This window comes from Anolis carolinensis, chromosome 1, assembly GCF_035594765.1.
Source record: "Anolis carolinensis isolate JA03-04 chromosome 1, rAnoCar3.1.pri, whole genome shotgun sequence".
NCBI classification, from domain to species: domain Eukaryota; kingdom Metazoa; phylum Chordata; class Lepidosauria; order Squamata; family Dactyloidae; genus Anolis; species Anolis carolinensis.
In genome coordinates, this window is record NC_085841.1 from 79,010,438 (window position 1) to 79,031,388 (window position 20,951).

At 43.2% G+C, this 20,951-nt stretch overlaps 1 protein-coding gene across 6 annotated transcripts in view; it reads right to left on the minus strand.

The window, feature by feature from the left end:
* The window catches only part of grm1 (glutamate metabotropic receptor 1), a 255,315-nt gene that overhangs the window by 180,291 nt on the left and 54,073 nt on the right, over window positions 1-20,951 (minus strand). For all 6 annotated transcript variants that reach the window (XM_062977613.1, XM_062977628.1, XM_062977620.1 and 3 more), the window contains exon 3: window positions 11,118-11,367. In XM_062977613.1, the coding sequence (XP_062833683.1) occupies window positions 11,118-11,367 (250 nt within the window). The remainder of the gene's footprint in view (window positions 1-11,117; window positions 11,368-20,951) is intronic.

Below are 20,951 nucleotides of genomic sequence, written 5' to 3' on the forward strand. Positions count from 1 at the left end.
GACTGTAAAACTAATTTATTCTTTTCAAAGAAGACTAAGATTTTCTCTAAAAGACCTAGCAGGTAGATGGGTGTGGGATTGGTTGTTGTTCAGCTTCTGCCTTTCCAGTTTCTCTACTTGAGAGATCCCTTTTTATTTATTTATTTACAGCATTTATATCCCGCCCTTCTCACCCCAAAGGGGACTCAGGGTGGATCACATTACACATATAGGCAAACATTCAATGCCTTTTAACATAGAACAAAGACAGACAAACATAGGCTCCGAGCGGGCCTCAAACTCATGACCTTCTGGTCAGAGTGATTCATTGCAGTGATTCATTGCAGCTGCAGCTGCTCTCCAGCCTGCGCCACAGCCCAAGCCCCATATCTCTCACATTTCATCACAACAGGCTGTTGGTGCCTGATATAGTGACATCTTTGCTTTCTGGTGGTTCAGTGTTTGCAAACCTTGTTTCATTATCAAAATTATTTTTAAAAATGTTGAAATTATTTTCAGACTATGTTTGCAATGTGCATGTAAATAATAATAATAATAATAATAATAATAATAATAATAATAATAATAATAATAATAATAAACTGGTGGGATCACAAACCTGCAAAAGTATTGGAAAATGAGCACGCAAAGATACTGTGGGACTTCTGAATCCAGACTGACAAAGTTCTGGAACACAACACACCAGTCATCACAGTTGTGGAAAAGAAAAAGGTTTGGATCATTGATGTTGCCATCCCAGGTGACAGTCGAATTGATGAAAAACAACAGGAAAAACTCAGCCACTATCAGGACCTCAAGATTGAACTTCAAAGACTCTGGCAGAAACCAGTGCAGGTGGTCCCGGTGGTGATCGGCACATTGGGTGCCATGCTAAAAGATCTCAGCCGGCATTTGGAAACAATAGACATTGACAAAATTACGATCTGTTAACTGCAAAAGGCCACCCTACTGGAATCTGCGCGCATCATCTGCAAATACATCACACAGTCCTAGACACTTGGGAATCATAGAATCATAGAATCATAGAATAGTAGAGTTGGAAGAGACCTCATGGGCCATCTAGTCCAACCCCCCCGCTAAGAAGCAGGAAATCACATTCAAAGCACCCCCGACAGATGGCCATCCAGCCTCTGCTTAAAAGCCTCCAAAGAAGGAGCCTCCACCACACTCCAGGGCAGAGAGTTCCACTGCCAAACAGCTATCACAGTGAGGAAGTTCTTCCTGATGTTCAGGTGGAATGTCCTTTCCTGTAGTTTGAAGCCATTGTTCCGTGTCCTAGTCTGCAGGGCAGCAGAAAACAAGCTTGCTCCCTCCTCCCTATGACTTCCCCTCACTTATTTGTACATGGCTATCATGTCTCCTCTCAGCCTTCTCTTCTGCAGGCTAAACATGCCCAGTTCTTTAAGCCGCTCCTCATAGGGCTTGTTCTCCAGACCCTTAATCATTTTAGTCGCCCTCCTCTGGACGCTTTCCAGCTTGTCAACATCTCCCTTCATCTGCGGTGTTCGACTTGTGATTTTGTGAAATGAAATCAAGCATATCTATCTTGTTTGATGTGTCATACAATAAAATAATAATAATAATAATACATGAATTTCATGTTTCGACTTGGATTGCATCTCTAAGATCTCTTATGTCCATACATGCAAATCCTCTAAAAGTTCCAGAAATATGATATCGAAAGCACTTTGGGTTCCAACCATTCTAAATAAAGGACACACAACTGGTATTATAAGCATAATTCTATTTTCAAATGAGGAAAATGGGGAATGTGTACCTTGTTGAAAACAAAAGCTATACTTTTTTCATTCCAGTTAAGAAGCATTCCAACCAGGTCTTAGAAAAGTTACTTTTTTGAACTAAAGATCCCAGAGTTCTCCAGATATGATATGGATATTGTGGTCCAGTTTCCAAATTTAGCCCCTGAACCTGGGCAATTACCAGGCTTGACGAAAAGAAAGGCAGTAAAGATATATACCGTGTTTCCCCGAAAATAAGACAGTGTCTTATATTAATTTTTGCTCCCAAAATTGCTCTAGGTCTTATTTTCAGGGGATGGCTTATTTTTCCATGAAGAAGAATTCACATTTATTGTTGAACAAAAAAAATGTATTATATACTGTACAGTAGTTGTCATCATAAACCAGCATAACCAGACAAACTGTGAATCCTATCAAGAATTTCTTGTTACTACCAATATTTCCATGTACAACACTTTATGGTACGTACATTTACCGATCCTGCATGCTCTGGTGTTCTGTTTGGCGGGCATGCTTCCAAAAAAAACTTTGCTAGGTCTTACTTTAGGGGGAGGCCTTATATTTAGCAATTCAGCAAAACCTCTACTAGGTCTTATTTTCTGGGAATGTCTTATTTTAGGGGAAACAGGGTAGTATGCATCTACTGCATACTCATGAGCCACTTGACTTCCACCTTGTGATGTTTAGTTTAGACCAGTTCTTGTCATTTACTGACAGCAATTAAGCTGGCAAGATAATCAGCAAACATGAATTTGGGCACAGTTTCCTCGGACCTGACAAAATGTGACTTCTGCTCTAAACATATAAGAAGCAATACATGTTTGAGATACTGCAGGGCAGGAAATGCTTGAATAGATGCACCATGATACTAATGTCAAATGCTCAGACATACAAAGTGTTCTTAACCCTTGTGATTATATTTGTCATTTAAGCAAAGCAAAGCCTTTTAAATAGCCTCTTCCTAGCTTTCAGCCTTGCAGTTTTGAAAATCTCCCATGTCAACTTTGGAAATCTGACAACAATAGTGTGGGATGTAGCAAAATACAGTTCCTTTAACTGATCTTCTGACAAAACTAGGCCACTATCAAATGGCCATAAACCTGATCTTTATCCCTCCTGCTTAACAACTATTTTGGGCTCAAGTGAAAAGGGACTTTTGTTGTTACTGAGTGCCTTCAAGACATTTCTGACTTAAGGCAACCCTGAGGCAAACCTATCATGGGATTTCCTTGGCAAAATTTGTTCAGAACAGGTTTTCCTTTGCCTTTCTCTGAGGCTGAGTGCGTATGACTTGCCCAAGGTCACCTTTGGGTTTCTGTGAGTGACTGGAATTCAAAGCCTTGTTTCCCAGTGTCTTAGTCCAATACCCAAATCATTAAAAGGCACTGGAACTTGGATAATTGAGAAGGATAGTTTTGGAGGGATATCTAATCAGCCATTAATTGCTATAGAACATATTCAAACATATTTTATGCAGCCAAGATAAAGATTACTTTGCAAAACCTTTCCTGTAAAATGTCTACTGAGAATGATTCATCTAGGTAGATAGATGAAATATGACAAGGCATTCACTATGAAATAATTTGACACATCTGGTAGTTAGCAGTGAAACATGTAGAACATGAATGGAGTAAAGAACTAATATTTGCATTACCATTATATTTCAGGGAACCAAGATGCTTCATATAATCATTGGAAGAGACCACATGGGCCATCCAGTCCAACCCCCTACCATGCAGGAAAAGCACTAATTGCTCCCGACAGATGACTGTCCAGCTTCTGTTTACAAGCCTCCATATAAAAACCCAGAATTCTGGCCCCCAAACCTGCCCTCGACTTATCCATGTGTGTGAATTATACATACCGTAATTTTCTCTTTATAAGACACACTTCCCCCCCCCCCCAAAATAGAGGGGAAAAGTCAGTGCGTCTTATAAACGCGACACAAAAGCTGGGGCGATGGGTGTGATGACCCATGGGCCTTGTAGTCCTGCTCAGGACATTGTAATTCCTGATGAAGATGAAAACTTGGGTTTTTTACCTTCCCAGTCTGAACTGGATTCCTCTCAGCCAGATCTTTCCCAGGCAGATCTGGGAACCCTGCACCTGCAAGAAAGTTGTCTCCCAGAAGTATGTCAAACAAGCCCAGAGCCTACTTCTCCCGTGTTCTTGCGCCGGGAGTTTTGTAAACAACAGAGAAGTTTGGAATCAGCTTCGCGCAGGAGTGCAAGAATTGCGGCTAAGAATGTAGCCAATTAAGACTGTTTCTCGTGAGAATCTTTAAGGAGTTTAACATCTGGTCTCAGAGTTTAGCTTTCGTTTCTGATTCCCAGAGAACTGCTTCGGTGGGAAAGTTAGACTCTATATAGGTGTTTTACCCGCGTAGTAACTTCGCGGAGTCAATTCGTCAGCCTACGGAGCGAGTTGTGTCTGGACAGCGCGCTCCGATTCAAGCCTCGCTCCTGCTCAAGCCTAGCCCTGCTTTCCAGCCTTCGCCTTGCTTCCCAGCCTTTGTTTATCTACGGACTTTGCCTTGTTTCCCAGGACCAATCCTTGCCTTGTTCCACGGATTTTACCAAGTTATTCCACGGACCTTGTTCTTGTTCCTAGTTACCTTGTTCCACGTTTTAAGCCTTGTTTCAAGTATCAAGTTATTTCCTAGCCTTACTCAAGTTTATGGACTAAAGGACCTTGTCATCTCCCCTCACTTTGCCTGGCAAAGTGAGAGTTTCGGTTATTGGATTACAACTTTGGACCATAATATTTCTTATTGGACATTGCTTTTTTGGACTAATTTTGACCTTTCCTGAAAGGTCCGCTTCTGAACTAACTTTTACATTTGTTTTTATTAACCTTATATATTTCCTTAATAAAGATATTAGTTAGAATCTGGCCTCTGCGTATGGTTATTGGTGCTCTGTAGCCTGGGTCGCGACAGTTTGACTCCGCCGCCCTAAGCACCAATTAACCTCGGCCAGAATGTCTACCGGAACCGTGCCCGGTGGGCAGCCACTGAGCTACACCATCAGCAAGGACGAAGTGGATCGCATCCGCGACAGACTCAACGCCCAGGATGGAGAAATAAAGGGCTTGCGGGAGCGCGGAATCCGCCTCCCGGCCATGGCGTTGCCTACCAAGTTCACTGGAGAAGCTTCTAAGGTTCATGTTTTCCGTCGCCAATGTCAAGCTTATCTAGAGGCCCGTGATGCCGAGTTTCCCCAAGAAGACATCAAAGTGGCGTGGGTCTACAGTCTTCTAGACGGGCCAGCGGCCAACTGGGCGACGGCACTGTTCGACCAAGCCTCTCCACACCTAAGATCAGCGCAACACTTCTTGGACCACCTCAAGGAGACTTGGGGAATCGAGGACAATTTGGAGGCAGCCGGTCACAAACTCCGTCGCCTTTTCCAAGGAGACAGACCTATGTCTCAGTATATAGCCGAGTTCCGAGTGCTGGCCCACAACACCGGCTGGAACGATGTAGCCCTCAGAGGACAATTCCGGGAGGGTCTCAACATTGAAATGCTGGAAGAAATCTCCAAGGTGGATCCTCCCCAGACCCTCGAGGCACTCATTGATCAATGTTTACGGGCTGAAGTCATGATTGCCAACAGGAAACAGTGGGTTCGAGGCCAGGGCAGTAGAGCCGGGGCAAAACCCCCCGCTCCCGCCAGCGTTCAGCCACGTCCAGTGTGGAGACCCCCACCGCCATCCCCATACCCCAGAGGAGGCGAGGAGGTGCCGATGCAGTTGGGCAATGTGCGTCCCAGACTAGATGCCGCCGAGAAGGCCCGTCGTCAACGCTTAAACCTCTGTTGGTACTGCGGGAATGGGGGCCACTTCGCCAGAGAGTGCCCAGCCAAAGGGAAGCCTGCCGCCCGTCTTGCGGCGGCGTCCTCCACGGAGACGAAGACGTCTGAGCCGACCGGCACACAGCCGGCGGGGGAAGCCAACGACCGGGTGTAGAGAGGCTCGCCAACCCGGTCAAAAAATCCATTCAAGAGCCGCCAACCGGGGTCCTGTTCCTTCTCGTGGTCACATTATGGTCAGCAAAAAGGGGACCCGTCATGATCCACGCCATGATAGACTCTGGAGCTACCAACAATTTCATTGATAGAGAGTATGCCGACTCTCTGGGATTACAATATCATGATTTCAAGAATGCCCGTGTGGTGCAAGCCATAGACGGCCGCCCCCTCAAGACGGGCCCCGTAAGTCAGTGGTCGGAACCCACCAGGATGTGGATAAGGGAACATATGGAAGAGATTTCCTTCTTTGTTACCGAGGTTCCCCATTTCCCTGTGATCTTGGGAATTCCATGGCTGACTCTCCACGACCCTAACATCTCCTGGTCCAACAGAGAACTGCAGTTTGCTTCACAGTACTGCCAAAACCATTGCCTCGTAGCCAAGGTCTGCCATGCCACAGACACCGAGCCCATCATCACCTTGCCAAAGAAGTACTCCGAGTATTGGGATGTATTCAATGAGAAAGAAGCCGAAAAATTACCCCCACATAGACCTTATGACTGTGCCATTGACTTGGTGGAGGGGGCCCCGATCCCGCGAGGGCATCTATACTCCCTGACTGAACCAGAGCAAGAAGCTCTCAGGGAATTCATAGAGACAAACCTTCGCAAGGGATTCATCAGACCCTCTCAATCCCCAGCCGCCTCCCCAGTGATGTTTGTGAAGAAGAAGTCAGGGGAACTACGCTTGGTGGTGGACTACAGAGCATTGAACAATATCACCAAGCGGAGCAGCTATCCCCTGCCCTTAATCTCGGATCTACTGGATCGGCTTCGAGGAGCCAAGGTTTACACCAAGCTGGATCTTCGGGGGGCTTACAACTTAGTTCGCATCAGGGAAGGGGACGAGTGGAAGACCGCCTTCCAGACCAAATTCGGATTATTCGAGTCCCGAGTTATGAATTTCGGATTATGCGGAGCTCCCGCAACGTTCCAGCATTTTGTCAATGACATCTTTCAGGACTATCTAGACAGGTTCTTGATAATCTACCTGGACGATTTTTTGGTGTTTTCTAGATCACAATCAGAACATGAGAACCACGTCAAAATGGTGTTACAACGATTGCGGGATCATGGACTTTATGCCAAGCTGGAAAAATGCGCCTTTGATCTACAAGAGGTAGATTTCCTTGGTTACCGCATCTCGCCTCTAGGGCTTTCCATGGATCCAGCCAAGGTTTCAGCAGTATTGGAATGGCGGGCGCCAACTAACAAGAAAGAGGTACAGCGTTTCTTGGGGTTCGCGAACTATTACCGCAAGTTCATTCCAGATTTTGCCCGCTGGTCTGACCCCATCACTAGCTGCATCCGTGGAAAACAGCCCTTCCGCTGGACTGATCAAGCAGAGAAAGGGTTCCAGCAACTAAAGAAACTATTCACGTCCCAGCCAATTCTACAGCACCCAAATCCTGGAACCCCTTTTATTGTGCAAGCGGACGCCTCTGATGTGGCAATTGGGGCCGTACTCTTACAACCGGTGGGAGATCACCTCCATCCCTGTGCCTTTTACTCTCGTCAACTAACCACACCAGAGAGAAATTACACCATTTGGGAAAAAGAACTACTGGCCATAAAGGCAGCCTTTGAAACTTGGAGACATTGGCTAGAAGGGGCCAAATTTCCCATTGAAGTCCACACTGATCATCGTAATCTAGAACATCTAAGAACTGCCCGCAAACTAAATCAGAGGCAGCAACGTTGGGCTTTATTCTTCGAACGTTTCAACTTCCAGATTCATTATGTGACCCCAGCCCAGACCAAGCAAGCAGACGCCCTGTCACGTAAACCGGAATACGCTGCGGGACGCAAGGAGACCTTTGAATCCCAACTATTACAACCCGAGAACTTTGCCACGCTCACAGTGGGGAACACCAAATCCATTCCCATTGGTTCAACTTCCTCTACTCCAGGACCCATCTGTGCTCAAGAAATCAGGGCTAGTCAGCAAGCAGATGCCTGGGCGCAGGACCAACTTCGCCAAGGTCTGCATTTTCCCTTTTCACTTAAAGATGGGCTGCTTTGCTATAGAAATCATGTTTATATCCCACCCGGACCGGGCAGGGAAAAGGCGCTTCGTCTGTGTCATGACTGCAAACCAGCAGGACACTTCGGACTATTTAAAACCATGCATTTGATCCTAAGGGATTTTTGGTGGCCCAAGATCCGCAAGGATGTGGAAAAATATGTCAACACCTGCCCAGTATGCCAGCGCTCCAAGATAAGAAGGGAGAAGCCCTCAGGGCTTTTACACCCCCTTCCTACCCCATCTCGCCCATGGGAAATAATTTCTGCGGATTTCATCACTGACCTACCACCTTCCTGTGGATTCACCACGATCTTAGTGGTGGTGGACCTTTTCACCAAGTTAGCCCATTTCATTCCCTGCGAAGGCCTCCCCACGGCCAAAGAGACTGCGGATCTATTCCTTCAACATGTTTTCAGACTACATGGATTGCCCAAGAGTTTAGTCACAGACCGTGGATCTCAATTCACCTCTCGTTTTTGGAAGGCACTACAAAAACTATTGGGCATAGACTCTCGCTTATCTTCAGCTCATCATCCCCAAACAGATGGGCAAACGGAGCGCACCAATGCCACTTTGGAGCAGTATCTTCGCTGTTATGTAAACTACCAACAGGACAATTGGGCTTCTCTGTTACCACTGTCTGAGTTTGCCTACAACAATGGAATTCAAGCTTCTACAAAAGAAACGCCGTTCTTTGCAAACTACGGCTTCCATCCACGTTTCTTTCCCCCTGTCATTGAAACTTCAGAAGTCCCCGCAGCAGAGGATTGGCTGCAGGAACTCACAGCGGTGCAACAACTTTTGCTCCAGCAACTGGACCAAGCCAAGGAGGACTATAAACGCCACGCTGACAAACACCGCCAGCCGGGCCCCGAAATCAAGGTAGGAGATCGGGTTTTTCTGTCCACTCGCTTCCTGCCCTCCCACCGCCCTTGCCGGAAGTTAGATGCCCGTTTCATTGGCCCCTATCCAGTGGTGGCGCAATTAAACCCCGTGACTTTCAAACTCCAACTTCCGCGTTCAATGCGCATCCACCCAGTGTTTCACCGTTCCCTGCTCCTTCCGGCGGATGGTGTGCGTCCTGATACAGACCAACCGGCCCCCCCTCCTGTTTTGATGAATGGGGAGGAGGAGTTCGAGGTTGAGGACATTTTGGATTCTCGCTTTCACCGCCGCCGCCTACAATATCTCATTGACTGGGTGGGTTTTGGCCCTGAGGAGCGCTCTTGGGAAGACGCCTCCACTGTCCATGCTCCTGAGCTAACCCGTCGCTTTCATCAGACCTATCCCGCCAAGCCGCGACCTCGCGCCTCGGGGAGAGGGCCCCAGGTTGGGAGGGGCCTTGAGGAGGGGGATAGTGTGATGACCCATGGGCCTTGTAGTCCTGCTCAGGACATTGTAATTCCTGATGAAGATGAAAACTTGGGTTTTTTACCTTCCCAGTCTGAACTGGATTCCTCTCAGCCAGATCTTTCCCAGGCAGATCTGGGAACCCTGCACCTGCAAGAAAGTTGTCTCCCAGAAGTATGTCAAACAAGCCCAGAGCCTACTTCTCCCGTGTTCTTGCGCCGGGAGTTTTGTAAACAACAGAGAAGTTTGGAATCAGCTTCGCGCAGGAGTGCAAGAATTGCGGCTAAGAATGTAGCCAATTAAGACTGTTTCTCGTGAGAATCTTTAAGGAGTTTAACATCTGGTCTCAGAGTTTAGCTTTCGTTTCTGATTCCCAGAGAACTGCTTCGGTGGGAAAGTTAGACTCTATATAGGTGTTTTACCCGCGTAGTAACTTCGCGGAGTCAATTCGTCAGCCTACGGAGCGAGTTGTGTCTGGACAGCGCGCTCCGATTCAAGCCTCGCTCCTGCTCAAGCCTAGCCCTGCTTTCCAGCCTTCGCCTTGCTTCCCAGCCTTTGTTTATCTATGGACTTTGCCTTGTTTCCCAGGACCAATCCTTGCCTTGTTCCACGGATTTTACCAAGTTATTCCACGGACCTTGTTCTTGTTCCTAGTTACCTTGTTCCACGTTTTAAGCCTTGTTTCAAGTATCAAGTTATTTCCTAGCCTTACTCAAGTTTATGGACTAAAGGACCTTGTCATCTCCCCTCACTTTGCCTGGCAAAGTGAGAGTTTCGGTTATTGGATTACAACTTTGGACCATAATATTTCTTATTGGACATTGCTTTTTTGGACTAATTTTGACCTTTCCTGAAAGGTCCGCTTCTGAACTAACTTTTACATTTGTTTTTATTAACCTTATATATTTCCTTAATAAAGATATTAGTTAGAATCTGGCCTCTGCGTATGGTTATTGGTGCTCTGTAGCCTGGGTCGCGACAATGGGTCCAGCATGAAAGGCATGCCGGGCGGCCCGAAAGAGCGGCCTGGAGGAGGAGAAGGACGAGGCAGGAGGGCCAGAGGAGCCCGAGGAAGAGGAGGAGGAGGAGGAGGAGGAGGAGGCGGCGCCGGGCCCGCCGTCGGGCCCGCCCAGAGCCTGCTCTCCCAGGCGGCGGCAGCGAGGAGGAGGAGGAGGAAGAAGAGGCGGGCGCCTTCCGTGCGGCCAAGATGATGGTGCACTGCGCCGGCTGTGAGCGGCCCATCCTCGACCGCTTCCTCCTCAACGTCCTCGACCGGGCCTGGCACATCAAGTGCGTCCAGTGCTGCGAGTGCAAGTGCAACCTCACCGAGAAGTGCTTCTCCCGCGAGGGAAGCTCTACTGCAAGAATGACTTCTTCAAATTATTTTTCCCCATTTTCCTCCTCTGAAAACTAGGTGCGTCTTATCATCAGGTGCGTCTTATAAAGCGAAAAATACGGTATACAGTAGAGTTTCACTTATCCAATACTCGCTTATCCAACATTCTGGATTATCCAACGCATTTTTGGAGTCAATGTTTTCAATATATCGTGATATTTTGGTGCTAAATTCATAAATTCAGTAATTACTACATAGCATTACTGCGTATTGAACTACTTTTTCTGCCAAATTTGTTGTCTAACATGATGTTTTGGTGCTTCATTTGTAAAACATGACCTAATTTGATGTTTAATAGGTTTTTCCTTAATGCCTCCTTATTATCCAACATATTCGCTTATCCAACATTCTGCCAGCCCGTTTATGTTGAATAAGTGAGACTCTACTGTATATATATTTGTCTCTGATGGTAAATGGGAAATAATTGCAACTGTCAGTATTCTTTTTCCTTATTTACCAGTACAATTGCTTCTTAATAAGTCTGTATTTAAAATCAGCAACCACAAAACCAACATTTCTCCCTATAATACCACAGCAAAAATGACTGAAATGGCCTACCTTCCAATCAATACGAGTTCCCCAAGAACAGCCAAGCGCCTCATTGCCATGAGTATTCCTCTGACGGTCATGCCTTCACAGAAGCAAACAACCACTCTGGCCTTTGGCAACCTGTCCCGGAGCTTCTGGACCAGCTTCTCAAAGCTCTTCTCTCCTGCGTTGCTGTAGATCTTGTCCGAATGAGCAATACAGAGCCCTTCTTGAGAAGCCAACTCTTTGAAAGCCTCCATGCCACTCTCACCATAATTTCCTAACAAAAGTGAAATGGAGGGAAATTATTATTGTTATTATTTCCTGCAGTGACATCAGCGGCATCTGAGAATCTACAAAATGTGACAGGTAATAGAAAAGTGTACACTTGAGCAAAGAAGGGGTCATCACCTCCTAATCATCAATGCAAATCTAGGCTGCATCAATAGGAGTACAATATCTAGATAGAAGGATGTTTGACTGCATTGAACTGTATTATATGAGTATACACTGACCAAATAATACAGTTCTGAACTGCATTACATGGCAGTGTACATCCAGCCAGAGAAAATTCTGTAACGATCCTATTTAATTTGATTCACTCGAATATCCCTAATCACTAACTGCCCTTTACTGAATATTTGTGGCAATATTTATCCAAGAAAACATTATTCTCTTTCCTTCAGATCTGATTGTCAAAATGGTGTTAGTTTCTCTCCTCAAGCTCAGATGGAGAACTGATATGATACTGCTCAAATTATCTCAATTATTACTGCAAAGGCAAATACTGGAGGACAAGGGAGGTGAGGGTGGTAAGACAATGAATTTCATTGCAATTCCTTTGCTTTCTTCCACCAGTAGCAGCAGAAAAAGCCCTAAACACACACACACACACACACACACACACACACACACACACACACACCAAGACATGTTTATAGAATGAGACTTTGGTAAATCTAAACTATTTACTTTCCTTTGTCAATTTCCTGGTCATCTCTGAGAGTGCTGGAAGGGCCAGTGGTGGAGTTGGAGACCAGCAGCATACCCAGCCTATCTTAGCTATTGCAGAAGAGGATTTTCAGCAGCAGCCACCACTTTACAGCAAGAGAAGAAGGCAGAAGCCAGTTCATCAGGGCAGGCTGATAAAGGGCTAAATGCACTGTCCCTTCTAGAATATAGACAAGAGTGTGCTGAGGCCCGTCTGTCTGCCTGATTAGCAAAGAAATGGGCTCTACACATGCAGCACCTCAGAACATAGGATAAAAGGCTCTCCAGGATTGTTGCTTCATGGTATAATTCTGATGCTCTTTGGATTATTGGTTTTGTTGATTCTGTACTGTACCCTTGACTGTTATGTTTTGGATTCTATCTTGGACTTCTGACTCTGATGTTTTCAGACTGCCAGCTTTGTTGATCTTGGACTCAAATTCCGGTTTGTGTTTGTTCCTGAAGGAACTCTGAAACTCTTTTGGTGTGACAAAAACTTGGACTCAGAACCTGGGCTTTATCTTGCTTTCAATGGCTTGTGTGAGTGTGTGTATGCTAAAAACCTCTAGCCTACAAGCACTTTAGCATTTGAGGCTGCTTCTGTTAATATACTGGGATCCGTTTAACTCTCCAGTTGCTTGGAAAACATTTGCTTATTTAACTGGGACTTGGCATAGCATGACAGTTAACAGAGAATGGTGACTGTGAGCACTTGGAAGAAAGGCAGAGGGAGGAAAGAGGCACAAAGGTTAACCAAGAAGCTGACGATTTTATTTACTCTTGGGGCTTGTTAATGCTGAAGAGACAGAAATCAATGGTACTGTCAACTGTTAGGGCACTAAGAAGAAACAGTGAACTGGGAATGAAGAGCCACAGTGTTCATATGAACAAGGTATCTTCTCTCACATCTTAAATCAATGCAAGAACATAATCCAAAGCATCCCTTCAGCTGGTACGAAACTCCCCAGTTACTCAACTTTGCTTTTCTGCTATTTTGCTACTCTCTGCCCTGTAGGAATCTTCAAAAGTATGAGCTACCTGAAAGCATTTCTCCTTGATTTCCTTTGGAACAAGAACAAACAATGAAGGTTCAATTGATGTTCTGCTGGGCTTTATGACACTAGAACGCACATCCGCTCATACAAGTGCTACATTACCACTTGTTTTCTTTTCTCTCTTTTTTTAAACATAACCCTTTGTGATAATTTATAGGCAAGGAGGACATAATGATGCCCTTACTGATGGTAATGGAAAGATGGAAACTTTTTTTGAGGGGGGGGGCACAATCCTTCCAAGTGTTCACCTCAGATTTCTCTTCTTCTAATCCGTGCACATTGGCTACTCAGAAGCAATTCAAACTAGAATTAGAACCTGGAAGTGTCTCTCATGACTATTTTGCTGCATTCTTCTTTTTAAAAGGATCCTAGTGTGTGGGAGGATAAAACAAAACAAAAATTCTGCAAGAGCTGCTTAGAAAAAGTTTGCCATTGCTTCCCTTTATGGCTAAAAGAACATGACTTGCCCATGCACACCCTATAGTTTCCATAGCTGAGCAGAAGTTCTAGAGCTGGCTTTTTAGTCTTAAAATGTTATGTAAAGCTTTTGTTGAGTTTAATAGGAGCACATTTAGGTCAGGACAGAGCACATTAAAAATATTCCCCAAAGAGATATTTTTTATTGAAAAACTCAAGCAATGCAATTAATTGTATGTGACAGCCAAGAATATTTGTCTGCTACAAGGAAGTTTCATGTATCCTTTACTTATGCAACTGATAAGTATTGAAGTGGAGAAAAATAAGCCTGTATATATTAAGAACATTCCCAGGTAGAATCAGGTAGAAGTTTGAAGTATAACAATGAGTGTAGGCACAACATTCATGTAGCAAAATTATCAACATATAATCCTAGAGTGAATCCTACCATTTCATCTTGGCCAACTAGTCACAAGATTACCAGTCACAGGAGCCAGCAGGAGCAGGTGCATCATAACATAACAGAAAGAACACCAGAGTGGAAACCAGATATTCAAATATTCAATTGAACTAAGTCAATCCAAGTAGACAAATATATAACACCTATGAATTGATTGTTTGCGGTGTGGAATGCTTTTTATTTCAACCAACCAATCATGCTTTCCTCTCATTTTGGCTGTTGCAAGAAGGACCCCATGGCAAATGTGAAAGAGACCCTAGAGTTTATCTGCAGCAGCTAGTATATTTGCAAAAATATTTGTTATTCCAAAGGACTCTCTCCCCATCAAAATTATCAATTTAACATTTTGTAAGAATGACCATTTTCCATTCCTGGCAAATGTTCCATTTGGCAACATTTAGTTATCAAACAATCGGACACTCAGTTCTTCTTGTACATTACAATGGTGGTACAGAAAGCCAGTTTGATATGGAGACTTGAGGACTTCATCCTACGCAGTTTTATCTCTGTTTCTCTGTGCTGCCAAAATGGAGATCCACGGAGGCCATCGAATGATACAAGGCCATTTCCGGTATTGTGGCAGCACAGGGAAACTGAGGAAAGAATGTGTTTCCAGGAGTCGGGTGCTACCTAACTCCAACTGACAGAAGACTGGGAGAAGCTGGATAGAAGTGGAGAAAGGACATGCGCTGGCTGCCATTCCTGAAGATGGAAATGCATGGGACCTCGACACTAGGCCATGAAAGATGGTTCTCTCCACTTTTCCCTGCTTTCATGTGATGAGGTCCATTGGATTGAAAGCTCTACAAACATTTGAATCACCACTGAACCATAGAAATCCACTGTGCTGCCTTGACCAAATCAGACTTTCTCTGAGTTCATCTACACTATAGAAGTTTGAGACCATTTAAACTGCCATAGCTCAATGCCATGGGATCATGAGAGTTCTAGTTTGGTGAGGCACCAGCATTCTTTGGCAGAGAATGCTGAAGGCTTTAGAAGACTAAAACTCCCATGAGTCCAGTTCACTGAGCCATGGGAGTTAAAGTGGCATCAAATTTCATTAATTCTACAGTGTTGGTGCTCCCTTTGCTTAGAATAAGGTTAAGATTTATGCTCTGAATAAATCTTACCAAGAAAACCCCTTTGTCATAAGTCAGTGTTGACGTGAAGGCATATTATCAACAACCAAATGTTGATAATATTGGGGCTTTTTGTTGTACTGATTCTGGTTTTTAGGACTGTGACCTTCAGGCCCAAGTGAGCAGCACTGTTCTATGAAGCTCTTTTACTTGATTCCTAAACTATGAAATGAATGGCTTAGCAATCCCCTGCCTTATGTGAGGATGGGAAGGATAAATATATGAAAAATTGTGAGGCGATCTGGTACTATGGTAACAGAGTGCTCATAAAAAACTGCAGTGGACTTTTAAGGCAGCAGCTAATAAGAAATAACAGAACACATTTGGCACCTGGAAATACAAACAGCTGCATCCTCCAAGTGTATTCTGTTTGAAGAATGAAAGCTCCCATCAAAAACAAATCCCTTTGAGAGGCTGCATAGAGAGTTCAAGTACAAGCTCAAAGCCCAGCAAAGATGCTGGTTATATGACATCCACCCACATGCACACACCTACACCTGCAGGTAGGAGACTAGCACAGCAGGTTGTGAGCTGGGCTAACCTCTGTTTGATGTGCTTCACTTTTTTCTTCTACCTGAAGGATTGCTTCAAAAATTATTAAATCAGACTGTAATCAGTCGCTCTGAATCCCCTTTGGGGAGATAAAGCAGGGAACAACAACAACAACGGTCCTTGTTGGTGGGCCACTAGGCATTTCTTTATTTTAATTTTGAAGGCACATCTCCACATTTTAGAAATGATGCCATGATCCATTTAGATGAGCATCCTGTTTTTCTCTAAAAAAATTAAATCCAGAAGGAAGAGTTTTGCAAGGCTTGCTGATAATTTTGTCACATCTTGGTTGGACCAGCTATTTGCTTGATTTTTAGAAGGGTATTATCCTGCTGGCGTTGTGTATATTGTTTATTGTAATGGGCCAGCATGATTGAAAATAGATTTAAAAATTGATTTAATATGAAAGATCAGGATTCTCCTTTCATTGCAACACCATGGATTCTCTGTGAAATATCATTAGAAAATCATATATAATTATACTGGTGGTGATCCTGCCAGTTGTGTAAGCCACCCTGAGTCCCCTCGGGGAGAAGGGCGGGGTAGAAATATCGGAAATAAATAAATAAATAAATAAATATACAGTTGGCTTCCCTGACAAGAACATCTGCAGATTTTGATGAATAATAATGTGCTGAAACTTTGGTATTCTGTCCCCAGAAAACAAAAACAAAAAAAACTACTCAAGTGTTGCACACATCACTGAAAATTATTTGCTGACTTTCATTTTGTTTTTATAGTTCCCATTTTAAAGGATTTGTAGGTTTCATATGATAAATAAAACATGTAATAATTCTTGTAATATAAAATAAATGAAGCAAGTGGTCTCTTTTCTAGTCTGAAGGGTCTCCACAGCCCCCATATACACAAACTCTAGCAACATTTCACAAGACATTGATTATGAGCCTTGAATGCCTTTATTTGTAGGAAGGCCAAGTTTAAATGAACAAACATACCTCTCAGAAAGATTGGTAGGATACCTATGAAGCAGATTAGCTAGCTAGCCATATTGACACAACCTGCTAACTAGAGAGAAGTCACCTACTGTTTGTATTATTTCCTGGATCAATCATGAACTGCTGGTGAATATCAGTTGCATACTCCATATTGAGCATAATGCAGTGCAGATAGTAGGAGTGCCCAGTGGTGCAAGCAAACTAGTCAGCCTTGCCCTAACATAGTAGAGTGCCCTGTTTTGACCATAACCTGCCATTTAGAATAGGCTTTTTATATAATGTAATGCACCTTCATGTCCCTTCTCCTTCTGGTTCAGCAGTAATTTGTACACATAAACATGCTTCCATGTGTATATTTTCTTATTTGAATGGAGATCGGAGAAGCCTGGTTTCGGAAAAAAAAAGTCTATTCCAGAGCACTGATATTAGGAAATACATCTTTCTTTATTAATAATGTGGAAGCTGATTCTGCATAGACAGAGGGACTGGATGAATCCATTGTGGGAAGTCTGGCCAAGGGTTATATTTTGCTTGTCCCTGTTTTAAAGGGAGATCACTACAGAAAGGTTCTCCCTTTAATTGCCTTAAGGCAGGGATCCTCAAGGCATGATGAAAAAGACAAAATGCTGGTCACATAATAAGACAGCTTAAGAAACCCTGAACTACAATACTTTACAAAATGTCTTTGGTAATACTGGTCCAATATGGAAACCAGTTTGATTTTTAAGTGGAGAGGGGGACCTAATGCAAACATAGAGTTCAATCTATCTATTCATTTGCAATGTCTTATTCCTGTTTTATTGAGCTTTCTATATTACATTTTTACACGGTACTTAGTGGAATTAGTGGAATGAGAGTCACATTCACAAGGCCTTGCTTCTGATTGAACATGTATAGACTTGCACTGCTAATGACTCTTTCTTAAGGTACAGGTAGCCACTCTGATCCTCATAATGTTACTCAGGATGATATCACATAAACATTCTAAAATGAGTGTTTTCCTATCATGTGGCTATTGCCTGCAGAATTCTGGGAAATTATTGAACAGGGGTGTCTAACAAAATATTATAGTAAAAAAAAAACCCACATTGATAGTTACAGGTGTTAGGCAATAGAATAGATACCATGGAAGGTGGTAGTCTCTCTTCATTGGTGATTATTAAAACAAAGGTTGGGTGGCCTGGCATTCAGTCAGTGATGATTTAGCTTTTGATTCCTGCATGCAGGGTTCTGGACTAGATGGCTCTTGGGATGTCCTTCAGTATTATCATTCTTCAATTCTAAATGATTTATTCTTTTTTTTAAAGCAGATTAAAATAGCAGATTCCCTAAGCAAATAGCATTTCTCTACTGCCTGCTCAAGATGTTATTACTAGAGCTCAGAAAAGATATTTTTGAACTAATATTCCTCAGATGCCCGAGCCAACATGACCACTTAGTCACACAAGAGACATGATTTATTAACTGGGGAATGTGTATCCTATTTGCAGCATATTCTGCCTGTAAGTAGTTCAGAGCAGCAACTTTTTTTTATTCCAAACAACCTTTTAAAATAGGTTAAGCTGACAGCACTGGCTCAAAGTAAGCTGATGAGCTTAGAGCTTGGACACCTTAAACTTAATTTTACCCTTTTATTCTCTACATTATTTAAAGATAAAGCATTGTTACCTATTACAATGGAAAAAAAATCAAGCAAGTTGTTATTTGTTCCCCAACTCATTACTTTCCCTTACTTTTTAAGAAGCTTGAAAGAACCTTCAATCAGCAAGGGAATGGCACAACACTTGAAAATTCTGAGAAAATGTCTATAATAATGGCCTTTAAAAGAACCTTTCAAAGACCATTATTACAGAATAACTGAAAAATAACTTTGCTCCTATGTATTAAATTACTTATCCAATGTGACATCATTACATCTTGGTTACCACTGAAAGTGACTAGTTGCAGATAGCCATCTTACATGTTCCTTTTGAGCTATGAGAGAATTTCATTACTGTTGTGGGATTTGAACAAATGCCTTCTTAGCCTAAAATTAGTACTTGTTTACCATACAATACTGCCTTTTCATCTGTTGATGGATAAAAACTATCATTTTGAGAGCAATGTGTTGTCGAAATCAGCAACCTCAAGCTAAGCACCAAGGACATTCTGATCAGCTTTCTTGTGGTGTCCCTATTTACTAAGCTCCCAGTAGCGGACACCATCGCACTAATCAAACAGAACTTCCCAGAAGACATCACAGCCCTGTTTCACCATTGCCTCACCACAAGCTACTTTCAGTGGGATAATGAATTCTATGAACATAAAGATGGACTGGCCATGGGAAGCCCTCTCAGCCCAGTAGTAGCAAATTTCTATATGGAACACTTTGAAAAACAAGCCCTAGAAACAGCACCAAAAAAGCCAACTATATGGTTCAGATATGTTGATGACACCTTCACCATGGGGAAGAAGAACTCAGCAAGTTCTGGACCATCTCAACAGCATCCACCCAAACATCCAATTCACCATGGAAAAAGAAAAGGAAGGAAAACTGCCATTTCTAGATGTTCTAGTGACCCGCAAACCCAATCAACAATTGGGCTACACAGTTTACAGAAAACCTACTCACGCAGATAAATACCTTCATAAAAACTCCAAACATCACCCAAGTCAAAAAAAGCACAATCAAAGCCCCGACAGACTGTACACAAAGAATCTGCGAAACTCACCTCCTCCAAGGTGAACTAAACCACCTCAGCTGGGCTCTACAGGCCAATGGATACTCCACCACGGACATCAGAAGAGCTGTAAGGCCAAGAAGAAGCCATGGAAATAAAGAGAAAGATCCACCCAGAGGAAAAGTGTTCTTACCACACATCGAGGGAACCAATGACCGCATAGGCAAACTGATGAAGAAACACAACCTACAAACTATCTACAGACCTACTAAGAATATCCAACAAATGCTATGTTCAGCAAAGAACAAGAGGGATTCTCTCACCTCTGCAGGAGTCTACCGTATACCATGCAGCTGTGGACAAGTCTACATAGGGACCACCAAACGCAGCACCCAAACACGAGTCAAAGAACATGAAAGGCACTGCAGACTAACTCAACCAGAGAAGTCAGCCATAGCAGAGCACTTGGTGAACCAACCTGGACATAGTATATTATCTGAGAACACAGAAATGCTGGACCACTCCAACAACTATCATGTCAGCCTACACAGAGAAGCCATTTAAATCCACAAGCATGTGGACAATTTCAACAGAAAGGAGGAAACCATGAAAATGAACAAAATCTGGCTGCCAATATTAAAAAACCCCAAAATCAGAACAGTAAATAAGGAGCAACACTCTGAAAACAGAAGAATTCCAGACATGAATCACTCAGGGGCAGCTAATGACTCTGAACAAGGGATTCCCCACGGCCAGGATATGAAGCTTGGAAAGCCATTTGATAATTAAGGTGATTAATTACAACATTCACATTGGCCCCACTCTGGACCTTCCACAGATATATAAATCTTCTTTGCTTAGTTTCTCCATATACCTCACAACCTCTGAGGATGCCTACCATAGATGTGGGCAAAATGTCAGGAGAGAATACTTCTGGAACATGGCCACACAGCCCGGAATCTAATCTATGATGGGCTATCCTGTGGGTGGTCTCCTAAACAACAGTAAGTCCCCGGTACCTTGCCATAACACAACCACCTGATACTTTTTGGTATTTTTTTTAAACTAAGAAATATTTCTATATTAGTAGATACAGTAGAGTCTCACTTATCCAACGTAAATGGGCTGGCTGAATGTTGGATAAGCGAATATGTTGGCGAGATTAAGGAAAAGCCTATTAAACATCAAATTAGGTTATGATTTCACAAATTAAGCACCAAAACATCATGTTATACAACAAATTTGACAGAAAAAGTAGTTCAATAAGCAGTAATGCTACTATATTTACGAATTTAGCACTAAAATATTACGATGTATTGAAAACATTGGCTACAAAATGCATTGGATAATCCAGAATGTTGGATAAGCGAGTGTTGGATAAGTGAGACTCTACTGTAGCTATTTTTCTTTCCCTTTAATGATGAGGTTTTCTGCTTTTTCTATCCCTTTTTAACACAGAACTCAATACTGCAAGAGTTCTATGCCTCATGATGTCAAAGTAAGACCCTCTAAAAAGGGTGGGGAGGAAAGAGAATCCACTCATTCATGGGATAAGGATGAATACTGTTAGTAATAGAGAAAGCAGCAAAATCAGGTGACATGTGATAAGTAAACATTGTGATTTGCAATGTC